General features: G+C 43.0%; 2 protein-coding genes across 36 annotated transcripts in view; one reads left to right on the top strand and one right to left on the bottom strand.

Annotated features, from left to right (window-relative positions):
* Positions 1 to 18,809, bottom strand: part of LOC102286905 (olfactory receptor 2A12) — a 151,219-nt gene that overhangs the window by 32,746 nt on the left and 99,664 nt on the right. For 8 of the 35 annotated variants that reach the window (XR_011463741.1, XR_011463740.1, XR_011463735.1 and 5 more), the window contains exon 3: positions 11,552 to 11,703. The exons of 19 other annotated variants lie outside the window; for them this stretch is intronic. The gene's annotated coding sequence lies outside the window, so the exon portion shown is untranslated. Of the gene's footprint in view, positions 1 to 3,890; positions 9,112 to 10,608; positions 10,653 to 11,551; positions 11,722 to 15,247; positions 15,395 to 16,607; positions 18,301 to 18,809 lie in introns of those variants that run through there. 8 more of the 35 variants (XR_011463733.1, XM_070368294.1, XM_070368292.1 and 5 more) reach the window with 7 other exon arrangements.
* On the top strand, positions 11,728 to 13,786 carry LOC102286613 (olfactory receptor 2A12). The gene has a single exon (XM_005906850.2). The coding sequence runs from the start codon at positions 12,848 to 12,850 to the stop codon at positions 13,784 to 13,786; it is 939 nt and encodes a 312-aa protein (XP_005906912.2). The 5' UTR covers positions 11,728 to 12,847.

The following is an 18,809-nucleotide window of genomic DNA, read 5'->3' as shown; positions in this document are numbered from 1 at the left end:
CCTGTCCTTCAGCAACTCCCAGAGCTTACTCAAACTCACATCCATCGAGTAGGTGATGTCATCCAACCATCTCATCCTCTGTTGTCCCCTTCTTCTCCCACCTTCAATCTTTCCCAGCATCATGGTCTTTTCCAATGAATAAGTTCTTCACATCAGGTGAAGATCATGTCATCTGGTCCCATCACTTTGTGGCAAATAGATGGGGGAAACAATGGAGACAGTGAGAGGCTTTATTTTCTTGGGCTCCAAAATCATTGCAGATGGTGACTGCAGCCAAATTATTAGAGTTTCAGCTTCAGTATCAGTCCTTCCAATGAATATTCAAGATTGATTTCCTTTAGGATTGATCCAAGGTTGGATCTCCTTGCAGTTCAAGGGACTCTCAAGAGTCTTCTCCAACACCACAATTCAAAAGCACCAATTCTTCAGCACTCAGCTTTCTTTATAGTCCAACTCTCACATCTGTACATGACTACTGGAAAAACCATAGCTTTGACTAGACAGTCCTTTGTTGGCAAAGTCATGTCTCTGCTTTTTAATATGCTGTCTAGGTTAGTCATAGCTTTTCTTCCAATGAGCAAGCGTCTTTTAATTTCATGGCTGCAGTCACCATCTGCAGTGATTTTGGAGCCCCCAAAAATAAAGTCTCTCACTGTCTCCATTGTTTCCCCATCTATTTGCCATGAAGTGATGGGACTGGATGCCATGATCTTGATTTTCTGAATGTTGAGTTTTAAGCTAGCTTTTTTACTCTCCTCTTTCACTTTCATCAAGAGGCTTTTTAGTTCTTCTTTGCTTTCTGCCATAAGGGTGGGGTCATCTGAGTATCTGAGGTTATTGATATTTCTCCTGGCAATCTTGATTCTAGTTTGTGCTTCATCCAGTCCAACGTTTCTCATGATGTACTCAGCATATAAGTTAAATAAGCAGAGTGACAATATACAGCCTTGACCTACTCCTTTTCCTATTTGGAACCAGTGTGTTGTTCCATGTCCAGTTCTAACTGTTGCTTCTTGACCTGCATACACATTTCTCAGGAGGCAGGTCAGGCGGTCTGGTATTCCCATCTCTTTAAGAATTTTCCACAGTTTGTTCTAATCCACACAGTCAAAGGCTTTGGCATAGTCAATAAAGTAGAAGTAGGTGTTTTTCTGGAGCTCTCTTGCTTTTTTGATGATCCAGTGGATGTTGGCAATTTGATCTCTGGTTCCTCTGCCTTTTCTAAATCCAGCTTGAACATCTGGAAGTTCATGGTTCACATACTGCTGAAGCCTGGCTTGGAGAATTTTGAGCTTTACTTTGCTAGCATGTGATATGAATGCAATTGTACAGTAGTTTGAACAATCTTTGGTATTGCCTTGATTTTCTTAAGCTATGTTAATAAACTATGTATTTACCCTAGACTCTGTCTTCAAGTCAGTTCCGCCTAAGATTCAAAGCTGACTTGACAAACCAGTATGTTTTACTCCTGCAAATGTTCTCTTAAGCTATGTTAATGAGACTATGTATTTGCTTGAAAAACTGCCTTTCTTCAAGATTCACATCAATAGTTTTATGGCCCCAGACAACTCACCTTGTGCCAATGTTACCTCAAAATGCATGTTGTGGGTGAGGGGCTTGGTGCCAGTCTCTGAGTTTTGAGACATTTCCTCTCTCTAATTAGCAGCCTGCTAGTAGCTATATAACATCAGCTAAAGACTAGCAGGGGGGCACTCTTTCTGCCCCCTTTTGGTGTCTATGTCAGAAGCTTTCTCTTTTATTCTTTAATAAAACTTCACTACACAAAAGCTCTGAGATCAAGCCTCGTCACTAGCCCCAGATCCAATTCCTCTCCATTGGAGACCAAGAATCCTGGTGTCTTTCACAGCTCAGCAACAACCTTTCACACATATTATCTCATTTAATCTTTCTAACAACCCTCTGTGATCTATAGTATATTCTTCCTGTTAACAGATGAGGAAACTTAGAGAAGTTAGGTAACTTGCCTATCATCGAGTTGGTAACATATAGAGCTGAGGACAAAATACAGCAGTCTGACTCCAGGGCTGAATTCACTATGCAATAATACCAACAAGCTTATGAAAAGGTGTTAAATCCACCAACAATGAGAGAACTCTGAATAAAACAGGAAATCATGTCACCACTGTCGATCTGTGAGGTAGAAACTTTAGAATGGTGGAGATAGATAATATCATCAAGTGTTGAAAATGAAAGTTTTAGACTTGTATAACTACTTAGAAGAATAATTTAGGAATGTCTAGTAAATTTGAAAGTTCTAAACTCTGCCATATTCAGGTTACACATAAAAGTCCTGGAAAAAATACTTACATAGGAAAAAATGTCTAAAACATTTGTGGCAGAATTGTTTAGATAATGAAAAACTGAAAATAAACAAATATTCAATAATAATTAGATAAATGAAATGCAGTACATACATTAAATGCTTGTTAAAGAGAAAGGGTTAGGCCTATATGTGTTCAGTAGGTAGATGTCAGAAACATGATGTTGAGTTAAATATTTTCAGAGTGGTACTGATTTCTTGATATCATTATAAAATTTTCAGTTCAGTTCAGTTCAGTCACTCAGTCATGTCCGACTCTGCAACCCCATGAATTGCAGCACGCCAGGCCTCCCTGTTCATCACCAACTCCCGGAGTCTACTCAAATTCATGTCCATTGAGTCGGTGATGCCATCCAGCCGTCTCATCCTCTGTTGTCCCCTTCTCCTCCTGCCCCCAATCCCTCCCAGCATCAGAGTCTTCTCCAATGAGTCAACTCTTCACATGAGGTGGCCCAAGTATTGGAGTTTCAGCTTTAGCATCAGTCCTTCCAATGAACACCCAGGACTGATCTCCTTTAGGATGGACTGGTTGGATCTCCTTGCAGTCCAAGGGACTCTCAAGAGTCTTCTCCAACACCGCAGTTCAAAGCATCAATTCTTTTGTGCTCAGCTTTCTTCATGTCCAATTCTCATATCCATACATGACCACTGGAAAAACCATAGCCTTGACTAGATGGACCTTTGTGGGCAAAGTAATGTCTCTGCTTTTCAATATGCTATCTAGGTTGGTCATAACTTTCCTTCCAAGGAGTAAGTGTCTTTTAATTTCATGGCTGCAGTCACCATCTGCAGTGATTTTGGAGCCCCCAAAAATAAAGTCTGACACTGTTTCCACTGTTTCCCCATCTATTTCCCATGAAGTGATGGGACCGGATGCCATAACTTCGTTTTCTGAATGTTAAGCTTTAAGCCAACCTTTTCACTCTCCTCTTTCACTTTCAACAAGAGGCTTTTGAGTTCCTCTTCACTTTCTGCCATAAAGGTGGTGTCATCTGCATATCTGAGGTTATTGATATTTCTCCCGGCAATCTTGATTCCAGCTTGTGTTTCTTCCAGTCCAGCGTTTCTCATGATGTACTCTGCATAGAAGTTAAATAAGCAGGGTGACAATATACAGCCTTGACGTACTCCTTTTCTTATTTGGAACCAGTCTGTTGTTCCATGTCCAGTTCTAACTGTTGCTTCCTGACCTGCATATAGGTTTCTCAAGAGGCAGGTCAGGTGGTCTGGTATTCCCATCTCTTTCAGAATTTTCCACAGTTTATTGTGATCCACACAGTCAAAGGCTTTGGCATAGTCAATAAAGCAGAAATAGATGTTTTTCTCGAATTCTCTTGCTTTTTCCATGATCCAGCAGATATTGGCAATTTGATCTCTGGTTCCTCTGCCTTTTCTAAAACCAGCTTGATCATCAGGAAGTTCACGGTTCACGTATTGCTGAAGCCTGGCTTGGAGAATTTTGAGGATTACTTTACTAGCATGTGAGATGAGTGCAATGGTGCGGTAGTTTGAGCATTCTTTGGCATTGCCTTTCTTTGGGATTGCAATGAAAACTGACCTTTTCCAGTCCTGTGGCCACTGCTGAGTTTTCCAAATTTGCTGGCGTATTGAGTGCAGCACTTTCACGGCATCATCTCTCAGGATTTGAAATAGCTCAACTGGAATTCCATCACCTCCACTAGCTTTGTTCTTAGTGATGCTTTCTAAGGTCCACTTGACTTCACATTCCAGGATATCTGGCTCTAGGTCAGTGATCACATCATTGTAATTATCTGGGTTGTGAAGATCTTTTTTGTACAGTTCTTCTGTGTATTCTTGCCACCTCTTCTTAATATCTTCTGCTTCTGTTAGATCCATACCATTTCTGTTCTTTATCGAGCCCATCTTTTCATGAAATGTTCTCTTGGTATCTCTAATTTTCTTGAAGAGATCTCTAGTCTTTCCCATTCTGTTGTTTTCCTCTATTTCTTTACATTGATCGTTGGGGAAGGCTTTCTTATCTTTTCTTGCTCTTCTTTGGAACTCTGCATTCAGAAACACTAAATAGACATTGATATAATGATACTGGTAGATTCAGAGGAGCTGGGAATAATCAAAGAGCACTTCAAAGACCAAATTAATATGGCAAAATAGTAAACATGTTTTGCTATACTCTTTTCTATAAATTCTTTCTGCATATTTCTAACACTGACTCTCTCATTATATAAATATACATAGAGAGAGAGATGCAGATAGATAGATAAACATACATGTATTTTTCTTTCATGAAATAGACATTTTTATTTTCTGAGAGTAAAAGTGATATTTAAAATGTAAAACCAGGTAGGAGTCAGTTTTACAACCTGAGTCAGACCAAATTGTTAACCACACTGTTCTACAGATGTGTTAAAAATAATTCTAGCTTACATTTTATAGCACCAAGTGCAAAAAGCCATGCCAATATTACTTGTGAACCCTTGTCAGACAGTAATGCAAGACTGTTCCTACATAATCTGTCTACTCTTTATGTCATCTTCACCCCCAACCCTTTAGACTGCAGAAAAGCATGTATGCATGTTGAATGTTTGACTATGATTATATTGAACTGATAAATAATTTTCCAGAGAGGTGAGGTGAGAACCTAGGAAAACTGCCGGGGTCCAGCCCCGGCTGATCCAGGGTATTTGAAGGAGAGATGGTGTCGGCGACCTATTCAAATATTCATAAAAGATACAAAGAGTAATAGAATGAGGATAGCTCAGTAGGAAAATTCAGGGGAGAAAAGAGGCTGAGTAGCTTGGTTTACGCGGAAAATCAATATAACCTGTGACACCAGGTTAGCTCTGACCACGGAGGCCACAGGCGCCCTCTCGAATAGCGGAAGGTGCCCCACCTTAGACACCTTCTTGAGTGCGTCTTAGAAGCCCAGGCAAATAAATGGTCGCAGAGGACCTCCGGGTTCCAGATGGAGACTCAGCTGAAAATTGAGGAGAAGAATGACATGGGGAGACCAAGCTTTGGTGAGCAAGGCCCGTAGCTTTATTTTCAGCAGAGGCTTTTATACCCTAAGTTACACATAGAGGATAATAGGGGATGCAAAGTCAGGAGTCTTTGATCTTTATCAAAAACCAGGGTTTCTTTCCTGCAAATTTATCGTATACAAATGGTTTAGGTGATTTACATCATCTTCTGGCCAGAAGGCCTATTAACATTTTATGACTCTTGAAAAAGGTTTGTCAACCGTAAGACTTATTTTCTCTAAGAGTAATTATTTTAAGGTTTGGCGCCATCTTCCGAAAGTGTTAGATAAAATTGCATTCCTATAGGGCAGAGGTGTAATGGGTTTACAACAAAGGAAAGAATTTATTACCTTAAGGGTCTAAAGTTGCTTACACCAAGGCCACTACTTATTTTTTCTACATACCAACTATATTAATTAATACACATTCAAGGATACAATACAGGGGAGGTGGAAACTTGGCAGCAAGCATTGGCTCATCAATGAAATCTTTTACTAGTTTTATTTTGACAGTTTCTAACTCTCTGAGAGGCTCTAAGCTATTTGAATATCTTAAGCTTCCCGTGCCTCTCGAGGCTGGGAGACTGTAAACAATCGTATGCATAGCTGAAGGAGTCCGGGTAAACTTGTCAGGCAAATTAGAGAGCTATCTGAGGGGTTTGGATTTAAACACTCCTAATTGCCCAGGAACTTTATTAATTGGAGCTGTAAGTTAACTCTTTGACAGAGAGAGCGAGATGGTGGTGGGGGACAGCCCCCAGTAAAGTCAGAGGTGAGAGCACAAAGCAATAAAGTAGGCAGACTCTGGTTTTGGGGGGTAGATGCTCGAGAATATCCAGGGGGACTCCTGAGGCTCGATCCCGCCTTTGCGTATGCCGAGCCTCCTTCCTCATGACCTTTGTCACGAGTGGAATGCCTCTCACCGGCTCCCAGCAGAAAACCAATAAATCAATGGCCTTGGACCATAAGGACATCCTTGTTATCATAGAAATTCTTTGCCTTCAATACTCAACCAGGTCCATTAATGGTAGCAGTTGAAAAGTTTTAAACCTATGGGGACGACTGCAATGTAAGAGTGGCCTCACCTTTTCTGGGTGTCTCATAGATACAGAAAGGTTCAGATTGGGCAGAAATTATGTGCTTTAATGATACCACATGAGCCCCATCAGGTCTGTCCATGATTCTGGACAACTCTGAAACATCCTGGGTCATTGAGCTGTGCCTCTCTGGCCAAGCACTTTCAGAAAGGTCCTCTTTACATCTTTGTTCCAGAGACTGTAGATGCTGGGGGTGAGGAAGGCAGAGATGACATTATAGAAAAGGGCCAGCTTCTTGTCTCTCTCTGGGTCATACCAGGACCTAGGCCTCATGTACATGATCATGACTGGCCCATAGAACATGGTGACCACAGTGATGTGGGAAGCACATGTGGCAAAGGATCTGACTCTCCCCTGGGATGTACAGGTGCTTAAAGTATAGGCAAAGATGCAAACATAGGATGCCAGGATGAAGGAGAGTGGGATCAAAAGCAGGATGAAACCCAAAATAAAGTCCAACTGGTCATTGAGGGATGTGTCTGCACAAGTCAACCTCAGGTCTTTAAGCACTAGCTCCCTGGACGCCCTGCTTGGCCCCTGCAATAAACTCTGCACTTTCCTTTATCACAGCCCAGTGTCAGGAGATTGGCGTTACTGCTCAGGTGAGCAGACCCAAGTTTGGTATGGCAATAGAATTTCTTCCTTAAAGCTCTGGTAGAATTCACAAGTAAAGCCATCTAGGTCTAGAGTTTTCTCTGTGAAAAAATTTTACTCAACATTCCATTTAAAAAATAGATATATGGCTATTTGGGTTTCTTATGTATTTTCCAATGAGTTTTGATAGTTAATATTTTTCAATGAATTTGTTCATTTTTTTAAGATATATATTTTTTGGAATTAAGTTCTTCATACTATTCTCTTATTAATCTTAGCTTCCCTCATCCTCTGGTGTTTCCTCATATGCATGCACTGATCAGCCCTCATCTGAAGACTGGAGAGGGGCCTTATGTGGATTCCTGGGCTTGCTCTCTGTGAGGCTTTCCTCTCTAGTCCTCTGCTCTGAATTCTAGCCACCTTGACCTCTGTCTTAGTCAATTCAAGCTACTATAATAAAATACCACAGACTTGGTGGTTTAAATAACAAGCATTTATTTCTTGCAGTTCTGGAAGCTGCAGGTTGGAGATCAAGGTAAAATGTTTATCACATATTAAGTTTTTAAAAGGTAGAATACTTGATTCATTAGGATTTGCCTGCACAACCCAGAAAACCCATCTAACAGTTGTTCAGATATACAAGAATTCATTTTTTCACTAAAGAAAAAACCTTAAATGGTAAATGCATCATGTATTAGCTCATAGATGGATGATGTTGATGAGAGGACCCCTGTGATTCTCTGAACTCTTTCCTCAGGATCTCAAGACAGGTGCCCATTTCCACTTATGACATCTCATTCATGGTGATAGAAAGGAGGTTTGAGGGAAGAGGTTTGTATCATAGTCACTTATTCCCTTTTTGTAGGAAAATAAATATTTCACTAACATTCCTCAGCTGAATTCCTCTGGAGTCTTGCTAGAAAGGACCAGGTTACATCGCTGCCCTCACTGAGAGGAATTCTGGTAAAGGGGGAAATGGAACCACAATGTCTGGGCTTGGTCCAGGATGTATTCACTGCACCTAACAAGGGTTGTCAGCGAGAGGATGATTCTCTCAGCAAAGAAGGAGATGGATAGTCATTCAACTAGTGTCTGCCATGATAAAATGTATGTAAAGCGTGATATCACTGAGGTGAGAAAAAAAATCCACTTTCATTTAAGGATAGGAAAAAATTTGAGAAATATCCACAAGTCATAACTAAAACTTTCTTTGTCATGTGGAAGGAACTAGAAGGTAATTATGTTCTCTTTTCTACCTTCCTGGGTCTGTGAACTTTCCTCGATGAACACGATCACTGTTGTAACTCAGAAACAAGGGAAGACTCTCTCAGGAGTTATCCTGGGTGTGAAGGAATCCATGGGGGAAGGACCTTCAGACTGAGAATCAGAATTTTCGATTTCCCATTCAGCCTCCACCACTTTGCAGCTCAGGTAGAGTCTGGAGAAACAACTCAGGACCCTGGAAATTCTGCAGTCCAACTTAGGGGGAGGGGTGTTAGTAAAGCCTAGGGAAGGGCTGCAGGTGAGAGACTTGGGTGGTCCTGACTTGTCATCCCCACTGCCCACATCAAGCAGAGAGTGCTTTTGACTGTTTACAATCAAGCAGACCTAGATTGGGATCTCAGCCATTTGACCTCGGAGATGGCATTGCATGGCTCTGAACTTTGGTGTCCTCATCTTGAAAGTGGAAATAATATGCTTCCTGTACAGAGTAGTTGGAGGACTAAATGGAATGATGCCTCTGAAGTGCTGGGCACACAGAAGGTGTACAGTAAATGTTGGTTCCTTTCCCGTCCTCCTTGTCTAGCCCCAGGAGTACATGTATCCGACGGAAGCCCCCAAAAAGCTTGCTGCCTTCAAAAGTTGCTGCTCTTGAGTTTAGAGTGAGAGTCAGCCACTTTCCACTGTACGTTTGACTCTGTCCTTCCCACCCTAGAGGCTGTGAGGCTCCCTGCCTCTGGTCTGACTTGTGATGGATCATGACAGTGGGTTCAGTGCTGGTTAGGAGCAGAGCCTGGTGGTCTGACAAGAATCCCAGCTCCTCACAGCCTACTTAGTGCTCCAAGTTTCCTTTTCTGTACCTGTAAAATGAGGGTAATAATACTGCATGAATTTAGGATACATCAAATGTCTGGCCCATAATCACTGCTCGACACAAAGAAACCCAATGAGAAGTATTGTTATGCTACAGGGAACACAGCTCCATTTCAAAGAGAGGAAGCTAAATGACTTGGCCAGGTCACAGTGACCGGATCGCTCTGATGACAAATCCCTGTGCATCTGATGTTTCCCCAGAGGTTGTTCCTGGGAGCCCTTAGCCACTGAGCAGAAGGGTGGGGCCATCCCTGTGATGCCAGCCAGAAGTCTGTTGGGGCTGCTGCCTGGCATTAGATGCAAGAGATGGGAGTATGGATCAGCTTAAGCAGAAAGGGCGGAATCAGGGCATGAGAGCTTATCAAGGGGAAGAGGATGACCCAGACAGCCCCACTTACCCTCATAAGCAGAGGTGAGACAGGTAAGCCTATGACATTGAAGTGCAGACTGGGGACTCAGGAGAACAAGGGAGAGGTGGGAGAGTGCAGGGGCAGAGTCTGAGGCAGAGGGGTGCTTCAGAGAGCACATCACTGGGGTCATAATGGACCATTACTTAGCTTTAGCTCAGAATGAGAAAGTATTTTATGAAGGGTAGATTCAAGGCTACATAAGCTTCCTTGAGAGGTAAGGAGCCTGATGTCCTTGGAAAAATGTGAACAGGAGCTGGAGCATCTGTTGCCAGGTAGGCTACAGAGAAGATGTGTGCCCTGCTAGGGGCTGGATTCTCCAAGACTGCCTCCAGTCCCAAGTTCTGATGAATCTCTGAAGTTGCCCAGAATAGATCTGTGGGGTGTCACTGAAGACTCAGGGAGAGACCTGCAACACGGAACACAACAAAGCAAGATGCTCTGGACTGCTTGCTCTGGACCTGGGCCCGAAAATATTCTGAGCTCAGCATCAGCCACTGTAGACTCAGGCCCCTCCCAGACACAGACCTGAGAAGGACTGGGTGAGCCCTATTTGACAGGGAGGGGAAGACCAGGGCTGTGTCAGGGTCATACTCTGAAGGCAGCATCTGCCTGCAGTGTATGGGGAGGCTGAAAGTTTCTGGCATTTGTGCAAAGTGTGCCCTGGCAAAAGTGGGTGGATGAAGGTGGCAGCTGCCCCAGGCTTTCTCCAGAGGCTCTTGAGAGCCAGCACTGCTCCCTGGGGGTAGGCTCCATGGGCTCTCTGGCCCATGGTTCTGTTTTCAGTTTTCAACCTTTTTCAGTCTAGTGGTACTGCCCAGCTCTTTTCCTTCTTCCCACACTGAGAGATTCAGAGCACTTGGGGCCAACTCTCTCAATCTTCCTCCTTCAACCACCTTATGCCCTGATTTCTCCTGGGTGACTTGTGACCTCTAGACACAGGTAATCTTCTCTGCATCTCTGAGGAACGGGAACAAAAAGTGTAGGGAGAGAAAGAATGTCTATATTCTTTCTTTTCTGTTTTTACACTGGCTTCTCCACATCTCCCTGTATGTAGATCATTCAATAAGCACTTACCAGATCTTACCATCTGTCAGGCTCTGCATTAAGTAATGAAGTTACTATGGGAAAAAAATAAAATTATGCACAGTGAAGTCAAACTGCTTATGGGGGATATGTCTGACTTGCAGAATTTCCAAGTTTTCTTTGGCTTGCCTTAAGTTAAGACAGAACCCAAAGAGCTGGCCAGCTGACATCCTGGAGTTCTGGGTCCTCATCTCTGCGACAAAACCCCACTGTGACTTGGAATGCATCTCCTTTCCATGTCTCCTCCTTGTGCCTGGCATCTCAGGCCACTGTGGTGCCCTGTTTCAGTCCTTGCAGCAGCTGGAGATCTCTTTAAAATGTCTGATCTACCTTGGAGTCTGGTGAACAAAACTGAGCCTTGCTTTAAGGAGTAAAGCCAGGGTATTTGTCTACCTCTCTTAGACTTTTCCCTGTAGGCAAGGGAGTCACCAAAAGGTTAAAGGGGGGCCCAGTCAGATTTTTGTTTTAGAACAGGTACTCTGAAGGCCGGGGCAGAGAAAATGGGCTGAAACCAGACTCTTAATAGCAAACACATTCATTGACTGTATGTGAAAACTGAAAACTTAGAAATGGCAGCAAGCACATTTGCCAACTCTTGGCGCCAAGAGAGAATATTCTCATATCTTTGGAATTCCTCTAAGGAAGAATGTTGCTTGTAAGATAGATATTTTTATTCCCATTTTACAGTTGATGTAACTGAGGCCTAGGAAGCAAACAACCCAAGTTCACATAACAAGTAAAGCCAGAATCAGGATTCAAATAGAACCTACTGTCTCTAAATCTTTTGCCCTTTCCACACTACTCTGTGGTTTCTCTTCTTTGAAACCACCTACCCCAAATACATAATACTTTATATGGAAACTGAGGCCAACTTGTCGGTACAATGTGACCTACAAAGTCTCTATCGTGCAAGGGATTTAGTAAGAATAATTACCTGCCAGCTACTGGATAATGTCTGTGAAGGTCTTAGAAAAGAGCCTAGCATATGGGAGGTTCCAACTGTGTGCAGTCCTTTAGCCGAAGTCAAGAAGCCATCCACTGTGGTGCATGTAGACACAGGTTCTTGTGAAGACTCATTCAGGGTATCTGAAGGAAAACAAGCAGCTTGGAGAACAAATAGGTTGAGTCAAATAAAATTGTTCCAGGAGAAGGAATAACACTGACAGCATCTAGACTGCTTCACTCCCTGAGCACTGGCAATACACACGACACCTCTTCAGTGATGCTGGCTTCTTCCTGTTCTCCATGAAGAAATGAAGGTTCAGGAAGGTTAAGTTGGGGAAGAGCTAAGAGTCAGTAAGAAGCTAAAGGACGGAATGAAATGCTGGCTTTTGTGGGGAGAAGAAACAGAAGGTAGGCCTCTAGGGGAGTGAAAGTTGATTGTGAGCATCAGATATGGTGAAGTCGTTCTCAAGATGTTTGCTTGCATAGCTTGGACCTGAATCCCAGTCCCTGTATATGGAGAACCATCCAGAAATGCAATTTACATTTATTACGTATCTATCACATTAGGTCCTCTGTGTGATGATTTCATGCCAAAATATCATTCAATCTTTGCAGCAAATTTGTAACAAAGAGATAATTACTCTCATTTTGTACTCAAGGAAGTGGCCTCAAAGGGTTAGAGGGCGGGGTAAAGGGCTTACTCAAGGTCATTCACTGAATAAACCTTAAAACCGGGACTTAGAACCCAGTGCGCCTTCTAACACACCATGACTTGTGATGGAGTAGGTGATGGTCAGAGAGCTGTCCTTGCTGGGAGCAATCTGAGGGTGTAACTAAAGTGGAAAAATAAATTGATGTCCTCAACAAGACCAAGTAGTTTTTCTCACTGTAATTTGCCAAATTGCATAATCTGTATGACAATGTTTATCTCTAAACACCTGGCTGCCTTACTAAGGAGAAGGGGATGCTAAGAGGAGGTAGAGATCCCCTGCCCAGTGCTTTCACTTCATAGCTGAGTAAAGTGAGGCTGAGATGAGCAACTGCTGGTGGGCCAGAGGCAGAGCCAGGCCAGATGTGGAAGCCCTTTCCTCTTCATAAATTTCCTGCGAGTGGTGGCAGTGGACAAGGGGAGGTAAAACAACCTGTCGTGGGGATCACGATGTTTCATTATAACTGGACACTGACCACTACCCCAACCCCATCAGCAACCCTTATCCGGGTACGTAGTTCAGCTAATCTTCTGTCTAAATTGGTGTCTTTCTTTTTCATTCAGAAGTAGAACACAATGCAAGAGACTAATCAGTCTTCTGTGACTGAATTCATCCTTCTGGGTTTCTCCTTCAGCCCCAAAACCACTCCTCTATTTTTCTCAGCCTTCCTGACAACCTACCTGTTGATCATTCTGGGCAATGGTTTAATCATCATCCTCATCTCCCTGGACTCGCACCTCCACACACCCATGTACTTCTTCATTGTCACACTTTCCACGTTAGATCTGGGCTATGCCACCACAACTATGCCCCAGATGTTGGCACATCTGGCAAGCCAGAAGAAGACCATCTCTTTTGCCAGCTGTGTGGCCCAAATGTACATTTTCTTGGTGTTAGGTGTTACTGAGTCCTGGCTCTTTGCCATCATGTCTATAGACAGGTATGTGGCCATCTGCCACCCACTCAGGTACAAGGTCATCATGAGTCCATGGCTGTGTAGGGTAATGGTCTTGTTCTGTGGACTCTGGGGTGTCGTCTCAGCTCTTGTCTACACTGTTTTTGCCATGCGTCTGCCCTACTGTGGTCCCAACAAAATCAACCACTTCTTTTGTGAAGTCCCTGCTGTCTTGAAGCTGGCTTGTGCAGACACCTCAGTCAATGACCAGGTAGACTTCATTCTTGGTTTTAGTGTCATCCTGGTTCCACTTTCTCTCATCCTCGTCATTTACATCAATATCTTCATTGCCATCTTAAGGATTCGTTCAGCCCAGGGGCGGCTGAAGGCCTTCTCCACCTGTGCCTCCCACATCACTGTGGTCACCGTGTTCTGTGTGCCAGCCATGGTCATGTACATGAAGCCTGGCTCAGAGGCCTCCCCAGAAGAGGACAAGAAGCTGGCCCTGTTCTACAATGTCATCTCTGCCTTCCTCAACCCCATCATCTACAGCCTCCGGAACAAAGATGTGAAGAGGGCTTTCCTCAAGGTGATGGGCTGGCGCAGAGCCCCAGAATGAGGCTGTGAAAGAGGTGCTGGGGGGTCAGAGGAACAAGACTCATGATACACAGTCAATGCCTTAAACACTCATTCATATGACCCAGCAGCACCACTACACCATCCCCATGCCCAGCCAGGAGTCTCAGCTTCATTCAGGCCCTTGGGGAGCAGACCTACCACAAAATCTCTTCCAAGCATATCAGTCTTTTATTTTCATCTTGTTCTAGTCTCGGTGATTTACAAAAGAAGGGTCTCTGAGACACTAAAATCTTTGATTGAGACAGAGGAATGAGCATTGGGGAATGACCTGTGGCTGAATCTTGAGAAAGGTACATGCCCTTTGGAAACTGCACTCGTGGTATTAGGTCAGATGGAGAGAAGGATGAGGACACTGACATCGCAGGATTCCTGGCCAAGGGAGGAGACAGGGTGAATGAGGCCGTGTACAATCTGGCCCCCGTGGCCTCCCCAGGCTCATCTCACTCTGGTCACTCTGCTCCTCTTTCTCTCACTCCAAGTAAGCTGGATTTCTGTCTTTGCCTTGGAGGTGCAAAGACATGCTCTTTCCCATTCATTTCAGGGTTTCTACATAAGCTATTCCTTCTCTTCTCACCCTTAACCTCACCCCTTTATGCCATTGATGTCCTGTTCATCTGCCAGGTCTTGGCTTAAACTGCAGCTGCTCAAAGAAGCCTTTCCTTGAGCTCCCAGAGTGAGTTAGCCTTCCAAAGCATGCAGTACCTCTCATAATAATAAAGGCACATGATTCTGAGTTCTCTATTAGACAGCAAATTAGTAAATCCACAAGGCAGGATCATTATTGTCTAGTTGAGTGCTGTATCCCTAGAATCTAGCCCATGCCACTTATCTACTAGCCTTCAATGGATATTTTATGAGTGAAGGAGTAACAGTCCACCCAAACAGTCGGAGAGGGAAGATGAAGTCAGTGAATGGAAAAGTTGATGGATTCAGACTAGCAAAATGTAAGAAATAGTGGCAGATGCAAAAAGTGTGTGTGCATACTCAGTCGTGTCAGACTCTTTGTGACCCCATAGACTGTAGCCTGCCAGGCTCCTCTGTTCATGGAATTCTCCAGATAAGAATGGGGAGGAGATAAAAAGGATTATATCTTGTTCAGCTATCATCACATAGAAGAAATGTTTTGCTTTTGTTATTAATAAATATGAATTGAATCATTTTCATCATCAAACTAGCAAGGATTAGGAAAATGATGATGCCCAGTGCTGGGAAGTGTGCAGGAAGACTTACACTCACGTTTGTTACTGAAAAGAATATTATTGGCTCTACCTTTTCAGAGCAGTGCCTTCTACAGAGTAGGCACTCAATATATCTGTTAAATAAGGAATTATGTCTGTATTTATTAAATACTTATGTGCCAATAAAGTTTTAAGGATTTTATATATGTTCATTTATGAAATAAAAATATCATATGACAAGCATATAACAATCTGTATCATACCTTCACAATGTTGTTATAAACAGGTCCAGAAATTTCACTTCTAGGAATTTGTCCTAATGTTACAGAGTCCCAGCTTGCTGACTGAGGAGATGGTAGATTGATGTCTCTGAAGAAGCATCTTATCTATCGAAGTCTGGATGCCAGGTTCTTTTGTATCAGAGATGGGGGGAGGTGAGGAAACAATGTAAAAACACCATTTAATCTTGCAAGAATCTCCCAGAATGGCAAGTCTCAGGCAGGGAATGTGTTAATTTCTTCCTTCCTGACATCTACACAAGTACAGAGTTCTGAACAGATGCACTTTAACAGTCAGGTAGAGGGGCAAGTCCCTTGGACAGCAAGGAGATCCAACCAGTCCATCCTAGAAGAAATCAGTCCTGAATATTCATTGGAAGGACTGATGCTGAAGCTGAAACTCCAATACTTTGGCCACCTGATGTGAAGAGCTGACTCATTTGAAAAGACCCTGATGCTGGGAAAGATTGAAGGCAGGAGGAGAGTGGGACGACAGAGGATGAGATGGTTGGATGGCATCACCGACTCAATGGACATGAGTTTGAGTAAACTCTGGGAGCTGGTGATGGACAGGGAAGCCTAGCATGCTGCAGTCCATGGAGTCACAGAGTCGAACTCTGACTGAGTGAGTGAACTGAGTGAGGGGGCAAGATTCTGAGGCAGGCCATTATGTATGATTATAATAACAAAAGCAATGAAAAGCAAGTCAAAGTGACAGTTCCAACAGGGAGTCAGAACTGGCTTTTCCTGGCAATACTAAGAACAAAATCAGAAACACGGACCAAATTTTATGTTCAAATATGTTCATCAAAGAACTATTGGAGGACTTCCCTGGTGTTTCAGTGGTTAAGGATCTGCCTTCCAGTATAGGGGACATGGGTTTGATCCCTGGTCCAACTAAGATTCCACACGTGCATGCCAAGTCGCTTCAGTTGTGTCAGACTCTTTGTGACCCCATAGATTAGCCCTCCAGGCTCTTCTGTCTATAGGGTTCTCCAGGCAAGAGTACTGGAGTGGGTTGCTGTGCCCTCCTCAAGGGAATCTTCCCGACTCAGGGATGGAACCCCAGCCTCTCATGTCTCCTGCAGGCAAATTCTTCACCACTAGCGCCACCTGGGAAGCCCAAGATCCCACGTGCTGTGGGGCAAAAGAGCCCACGTGCCTCAACTAGAGAGAAATCATGCTCCACAATGAAAGGTCCCACATGCCATAACGAAAATCCTGCATACCACAGCTAAGACTCAAAGAAGTCAAAAATAAAATAAATAGTAGAATAAATATTTAAAAAAATGACTGGAAACAGCTGCAAATATGATACATCAACTTTATGAAACAGTATGCAACTAATATTATCTATCATATTTAAAGCATTATTCAATTACAGTGAAAAGTATATATAACATTAGGTGGAAAAATTCAAAATGTAAATTTGTATGTATAAAGTTAATCCAATTTTTATAAAAATGCATACATTCATTTTTAAAAGCCTGAAAGGATATACATTAACATGTTAACATTGGCTCTCTCTGGGTAGTAAGATACCAAGTGATTTTTATTTTGGGTCATATTTTTCTCTACTTTCTAAAATTTCTACAATCAGCACAGATTGTCTTTATAGCAGAAAGAAATAAAGATGACTTGAAAAATATCTGTTATCAGAGAAAAGAAGGTGAGCCATGATGTTGGCATCATTTATTCATTCATCAAACAGTAATTGATGCTTACTGGAATTGCATGTCAGGCATAATGCTAGGTTCTGTGGATGCAGGCATAAATAATGCAAGTCCCAATCTAATGGGGGAGAGACACATACCAAGACAAGGATGTTATAAGGTGCTGCTGGAAACATATTCAAAACTCTGAAAGAGTGGCAAGGAGGTGGTCCAGGCTCTAAAGACAGAGTTAAAGTTCTGCTGGGTTTTCAAAGCATGAGTAGAAGTTTGATAATTGGATTAAAGGGCAGGGAGCAGAGGTTGAAGTGTTCTGGAAGAGGAAATAGGATGCTGAAAGCCTAGAGACACAGAGGTTTTGGAGAATGGGCAGAGTGGCTGGAATGTAGGCCCAGGCAGGGGAGAGTAGATGTGACAGACAGGGCCTGGAACATTGTGTTGAAAAAATTAGATTTTTTTCTCTAGACAAGCACTTTTCAAGGATGTTACCTGAAACTCTGGTCCTGAGAAACATTTTGTGACAAAAAGATTTCTTGTCCAAATAGACTTAGAAACATTGTTCTATTCATGCTTCATGCAATAGTAGAGAGTCTTGAGAATTCCGAGATTGTCTTTAGAGCCTGGACCACTTCCTTGCCACTCCTTCAGAGTTTTGAATGTGTTCCCAGCGGCACCTTATAACATCCTTGTCTAAGTATGTGTCTCTCCCCTACTAGACTGAGACTTGCATGATTTATGCCTGCATCCACAGAACCTAGCATTAAGCCTGACATGCAATGCCAGTAAGCATCAATTAATGTTTGATGAATGAGTAAATAGGAAGCAAATAGGTAAATGAGCAATGAAAAACAAGGAAAATACACACTGACTCTATTTAACATAATATTTATCAAGGTTGAGTCATAAAACCCTTGCTTTTGGGAACATTTATTAGTTAATGAAACTTTGTTGTTGTTTAGTTGCTCAGTCATGTCCGACTCTTTGTGACCCCATCGACTGCATCACGCCCGGCTTCCCTGTCCTTCACTATCTCCCAGAGTTTGCTCAGATTCATGTCCATTGAGTCAATGATGCCATCCAGCCATCTCACCCTCTGCCATCCCCTTCTCTTCTTGCCTCCAATCTTTCTCAGCATCAGGATCTTTTCCAATGAGTCAGTTCTTTGCATCAGATGGTCAATGTATTGGAGTTTCAGCTACAGCATCAGTCCTTCCCATGAATATTCAGGGTTGATTTCCTTTAGGATGGACTGGTTTGATCTCCTTGCTGTCCAAGGGACTCTCAAGAGTTTTCCACAGTTCAATGTATATGCAGAGTACATTGTGCAAAATGCCAGCCTGGGTGCATCACAATCTGGAATCAAGATTGCTGGGAGAAATATTAACAACCTCAGATTTGCAGATGATACCACTCTAATGGTAGAAAGTGGAGAGGAACTAAAGAACCTCTTGATGAGGGTGAAAGAAGAGAGTGAAAAAGTTGGCTTAAAGCTAAATATTAAAAAAACTAAGATCATGGCATCCAATCCCATCACTTCACACCAAAAAGATGGGGGAAAAGACCAGCATAGCAGCTAAAACTTGGGTCCTGGTATTAACTGCTTAGCTGTACTCATCTAGCATGCCCCCACATGGAGGTCTGAGTAAAGGGACAAAACTTCACACTGCTTCTGTAGTTCTAGTTCCCCCCAAATCTTAGGATTCCTTGGGGCATGTTCAGCCCTTCTATCTCTAGTCTGATGACTCCCTCCTTACTGAACCTTCCCCTGAGGAATGGTATCCCTTAGGATTAGAAGCCTCCTAAGGTGACATCAGGATCTATTTGGCTGCATCCTTAGGGACTCTGATCCCCAATACCCATGGGCCTCATTAATACAC

This window comes from Bos mutus, chromosome 3, assembly GCF_027580195.1.
Source record: "Bos mutus isolate GX-2022 chromosome 3, NWIPB_WYAK_1.1, whole genome shotgun sequence".
Classification (NCBI taxonomy): Eukaryota; Metazoa; Chordata; class Mammalia; order Artiodactyla; family Bovidae; genus Bos; species Bos mutus.
The sequence above is the reverse complement of the archived record's forward strand: the minus strand, read 5'-3'. Positions and strand labels throughout refer to the sequence as shown.